This window comes from Lipotes vexillifer, unplaced genomic scaffold (assembly GCF_000442215.2).
Source record: "Lipotes vexillifer unplaced genomic scaffold, Lipotes_vexillifer_v1.1 scaffold382, whole genome shotgun sequence".
Lineage (NCBI taxonomy): Eukaryota > Metazoa > Chordata > Mammalia > Artiodactyla > Lipotidae > Lipotes > Lipotes vexillifer.
Window position 1 is genome coordinate 11350144 of NW_006780611.1, and position 4992 is coordinate 11355135.

General features: G+C 62.0%; 1 protein-coding gene across 2 annotated transcripts in view; it reads left to right on the plus strand.

Annotated features, from left to right (window-relative positions):
• The window catches only part of TMPRSS6 (transmembrane serine protease 6), a 35418-nt gene extending 34299 nt beyond the window's left edge, over window positions 1–1119 (plus strand). Inside the window, exons 16-17 of one of the 2 annotated variants that reach the window (XM_007454065.1) lie at window positions 269–405; window positions 925–1119. In XM_007454065.1, the coding sequence (XP_007454127.1) occupies window positions 269–405; window positions 925–1083 (296 nt within the window). In that variant the 3' untranslated portion in view covers window positions 1084–1119. The remainder of the gene's footprint in view (window positions 1–268; window positions 406–924) is intronic. The other variant, XM_007454066.1, reaches the window with a different exon arrangement.
• Window positions 1120–4992: the final 3873 nt, after the last annotated feature.

Consider the following 4992-nt stretch of genomic DNA (forward strand, 5'->3'; position numbering starts at 1 on the left):
GGTGGCGGGGGCGGGGGGCGGGGAGGACCTAAGGAGGACCCTAGTCCAGATAGGCCCTGGGCAGGGTCGGGGTGGGGTCTGTCACCATGAGCTACTCGGAGAAGGAGCCAGAACAGAGTGATGGAGACGTGGAGGGCGGGGATGGGAGGGTGGGCAGAGCAGGAGCGAGTAAGGGGGCTCCTGAGTTGGAAGAGGAAGAGCCATGGGAAGAGTGGGGGCCCCGGGCACCTCATTTCTTCTCACCTCTGCCCCCGACCCCGCCGGGCAGGCCCCACCAGCAACAGTCTGCAGAAGGTGGACGTGCAGCTGATCCCGCAGGACTTGTGCAGCGAGGCCTACCGCTACCAGGTGACCCCCCGCATGCTGTGCGCCGGCTACCGCAGGGGCAAGAAGGATGCCTGCCAGGTGACTCCTGCGGGGTGGGCCAGGTCGGGGAGAGAGGGTGCTGCTCACGTCACCCAGGGCCTGGCCGTCCGCCCACAGCAGCCTGCTGCAGCCTCACGGCAAGGTGGGCTTGGCTGTCCCCACTTTATGGATGAGGAAACTGAGGCTCGGGAGGTTGAGAGACTTGCTCCAGGTTGCAGGCCCCAGATCAGAAGAGACCCCCACGGGGGCGGGGCTGAGGCCCAAGCCCAGCTCTGCTCCTGGCCCTCCGCGAGGCACTTTGCCCAAGTGAGGCAGCAGGGAGGACTAGAGGGAGCCCACAGAAGGCAGGCGGAGCTGGGCAGGGCGTGGGGACACACATCCACGCTTCCGCGAAAGCCAGGCCCTGCTGGAGGCCAGGCTGGGCTGGTTTGGGCCCCCTCCATTTATCGGTGGCTTCCAAAGGGGATGTGTCACTCAGAACATCCCCAGCAGTCGGGACCCTTGCCTGGAAGGGGATGCCTCTCCCCTGACGTGGTCCTGTCTCTTCCCCTCTTACAGGGTGACTCGGGCGGCCCGCTGGTGTGCAAGGAGCCCAGTGGCCGCTGGTTCCTGGCGGGGCTGGTCAGCTGGGGTCTGGGCTGTGGCCGGCCCAACTACTTTGGCGTCTACACCCGCATCACAGGTGTGATTGGCTGGATCCAGCAGGTGCTGACTTGAGAAGCTGCCCCCGCAGAGCAAGGGCCCCCACCTCCTGGACTCAGAGAGCCCAGGGCGCCCACCAGGCAGGGGAGCAAGTATTCTGCCGGTGGCAGGGCCCCGTGGGGACAGGAGGTGGTGTCTCTCCCCTCCCGCAACCTGTTGCCTGACATCTGCCTCAGTGAGGACACAAGTAGGGAGAAGGGCCATCAGCTGGTGGTCGACTTCCCCTGAGGGCCTGGGATGGTCACCAGGCCCGGCTGGGGGGGGGTGGGGGTTCGCGTCCAGCCTGTCCCCTCCTGATTCTCTCTTCTCCTTCCCCTTCCTCCGCTGCTGACTTTGGTGGGGAAGGGTTGAGCAGCAGTCATGTGGCTGCCGGGCCCCCCCGCCTGCCCCCGCCCCAGCGCAGAGGCTGCTGGGCCAGCATCCTCTCCAGACAGCAGATTCCAGCCTTTGAAGCCCTTGGCCTAACTTGAGGGGTGGGGGAGGAAGGTGCCCCCGCAGCAAGGGCCCTCAGAGCCCTAGAGACAGCCAAGTGGGCCAGCCGCCACTGCAGGCCAAAGGGTGGGGAGCCCCAGGTCCAGGGTCCTCCCACGCCTACCTGTTCCTCGGCCCTTCACCTGGAGGTGAGCTCAGCTGCCCTGTGGAATAAAGCTGTCTGACCCGAGGTCCTGTTGTGGGGATTGAGTGGGGCCCCGGGCACCAATCTCACGCCTTTGACCGAGCAGCCCCTGTTATCTGCTCAGCCTGTTGGCTAGGCGTCCGGAAGGCCAAGCGGGCGGGGGTCAGTGGGGGCAGCGGTGGCCGCCAAGGCAGCTGCCTAGGTAGGTCCCGGGAGCAACCCCAGGAAGGCAATGGTTTGGTGCCCCTCAGGTCAGAGTGAGGGCTGGGACAAGTGATGCGCTCCTTCTGGAAGCTTGGAAGGAAGCTGAGGGGCAGAGAGTCTCATGATCGCACCAGGGAGGGGTCAGGAGTGGAGCCCGGAGCGGAAGCCCCATCTCCTGATTCCCAGGCTGCCACTTCCCCTCCGGCACGGCACGGCCTCTGCATTCTGAGTCATTTATTCAGCGAGCGGCTCACAGGCTCCTACCACGTGCCAAGGGCCGCACTGGGGTCACAGAGCTGCACAGAACGCGGCTCCTCATCTCGGGAGGGGTGGGGATGCTGATCCAGGGTGAAGGGGCTTTGGGGTAGCCTGCAACTCGGGAAGGCTGCCTGGAGGAGGCTTGGGGTTCAAAGGTGGCCAAGGTGGGGAAGAGCATTCCAGGCAGGGGAACAGCATGTGCAAAGGCAACAGTCCCCAAAGTCAGTGGCCTGTTAAGGAGCAGTAAGTTGTTTTTAGTTGGAACAGAGGTTGGCAGGGGTGGTGGTGGGGTGGGCGGTAGGGCTAAAAAGGAATGCATGGGGAGGGGCAAACTGAGATTAGATGGCAAAGAGCTTGGAGTAGAGCTATGAATTGACCCTGGGCGCTCTGGGGAGCCGTGGAAGTCTCCAGAGCAGGGAAGTGACTGACACAGGACGGATTCCCATTTTAGAGCCACCACCGGCACCAGCCTGGAGGAAGTGGGAGGCAGGGAGGCCGGTAAGGAGGCCGCTGCGGAATTCCAGGGAGAAGAGGATGGGGCCTGGACAAGGGGGATGGACATAGGGTTGAAGGACCCTTACTGTCCTCCAGGTGCCTCAGTGGATGGCGTGACGTGAGGGAGGAGTCACCCAGGACCACTCCCACCCAGGGCACCTGGGGAGGGAAAAGCTCTGGGAAGGTGTCAGGAACTTGGGATGCTTCTGGGAGGCAGATGTCCAGGAGGCAGGCGGAAGCTTGAGAGAGGTTCGGAGGAGGGATTTTAGAGCTGCCCTGCAAGGAAGGTGGTCCAGGGAAGACGGAGGAGGTGGGGGAGACAGACTGCAGACCTGTGGGTCCGGAGTAGGAGGCTGAGGGGAACTGAGCGGGGTGGAGTCTTAGCAGCCAGGGCTGTGGCCTGAGTGGGAGTGGTCAGGGAGGCCTACGGGGCCGGGCCCTGGTGGAGGCCAGGAAGGGGGGTGTCAAGGGCGGACAAGTCTTTCTTGGAGCCTAGCTGGGAGGAGAAGGAAGAGGGGAGCCTTGGAGGGGGCCTAGTGTCAAGAGGGTTTTCAAAGGTAGACAGGGAACGGCCATCGCATCCATGTGTGGCGAGCACTCCATCCGCTGGGTCCTGCCTGTGGAGATGATAGAGCAGACGCTATGGGGGGGGGACACCTTTGGGGTGGGGGCAGGACTACCCCGGGTGGCCTCTCAGGGATCTCAGAGGGGCAGCAGAACACTGCCGGAGGGTGCTTTGCTAAAGTGCAAATTCATGGCCTCACCCCAGCCTTAATTAGTAGGAATTAGGGGGTAGGGGGTAATCTGTCCTTTTTTTTTTTTTTTTTTGCTGTACGCGGGCCTCTCTTTTATTAAAAAAATTTTTTTTTTCTTTCTTTCTTTCTACTTTTTCTCACTTTTATTCTGAGCTGTGTGGATGAAAGACTCCTTGGTGCCACAGCCAGGAGTCAGTGCTGTGCCTCTGAGGTGGGAGAGCCAAGTTCAGGACACTGGTCCACAAGAGACCCCCAAGCTCCACATGAAGTCAAATGCTGAATATCTCCCAGATATCTCCATCTCAACACCAACACCCAGCTTCACTCAACGACCAGTAAGCTACAGTGCTGGACACCCTATGCCAAACAACTAGTAAGACAGGACCACAACCCCACCCATTAGCAGAGAGGCTGCCTGGCCCGGGGCACGACCCCGTGTCCCCTGCATCGGCAGGCGGACTCTCAACCACTGCGCCACCAGGGAAGCCCTAATCTGTCCTTTTAACAAGGCTCCTGGTGACTCTTTTGCAAGCAAAGCTGGACACAGAAAGCGAGGTCAACTTCAGAGAGCCGAGTGGCCCCAGGGAGAGTGGTGAGGTACCCCCAGACTGCTGAGTGGGCTGGGGAGGGCTTCGGTCAAGGGGAGCACTGCTTTGCAGAGATGTCCCCCGGCAGCGCTGAACTGCTGGGGGGCAGGGCTGGGGAGCCAGGCAGACACTCCGTAGGACCCGGGAGGTGAAGGAACCGGCCAGGTGGGGTGGGGGTCCCGTCAGACTCTGAGAGAAGATGGAGGGGAGACTGGGGGTTGTACTTCCTAGGACTTGGGGCAGAGGGTGGGGGTGACCAGAAGGTATCACAGCAGGAAGCAGAGGGGACGTCCTGCTAGGTTCGGAGGGAGCTGAGGTGGCAGCGTGAAGCCAGGGAGGAGCACCTGACCTGAATGGCGAGGTGAGACTGGGAATTGGGACGTAGGGAGCCAGGCTTGGGAGGACCTGGTATTCCGATTCCCAGAGGCCCAATTCCCTACCCCTCAGCACCCCAGCTAATCTAGGTCTGCCCGGAGGCCGGAAGAGACCTGCATGACTCCAGGGGGCGGAGCCTTAGAAGTCACCTGGTCCACCCCGTCACTTTACTGTTGAGGAAACTGAGGCCCAGAGAGGGGAAGGTACTTTCCAAAGTCCACCCAGCAAGGCAGAGCTGGTACCCTCGTTGTCCGGCCACGGGACAGAGGATCCAACCGTGACGCTCATCCCCCCCAGCACACACGGGAGAGTGACAACAGGGCGGGGTCCCTGGGCTTTATGAAAAAGCCCCATTACCTCTGGGTTGTCTACAGCACCTTAAGTTTAGCCCCTGTCCCCAAACGTGGCCCAGAGAGAGAGGGAGGCAGCCGGGCTGGCCATTTCTTCAGGTTTTATTACACGGTGGTGTTGGACACGCTGGGAAGCAAGTATCCAGCTGGGGAGGCCACGAACGCAGGAGGGGCCCCTTGCTCAGCCCCTGCCACCCCAGACTCTCCCTTGGGCAGAGGGAGGAGTGTCCCCCTTTCCCTCGTCACCAGCTCCTGAGTGGCCCTGCTGCCCCTGCTGGACCCAT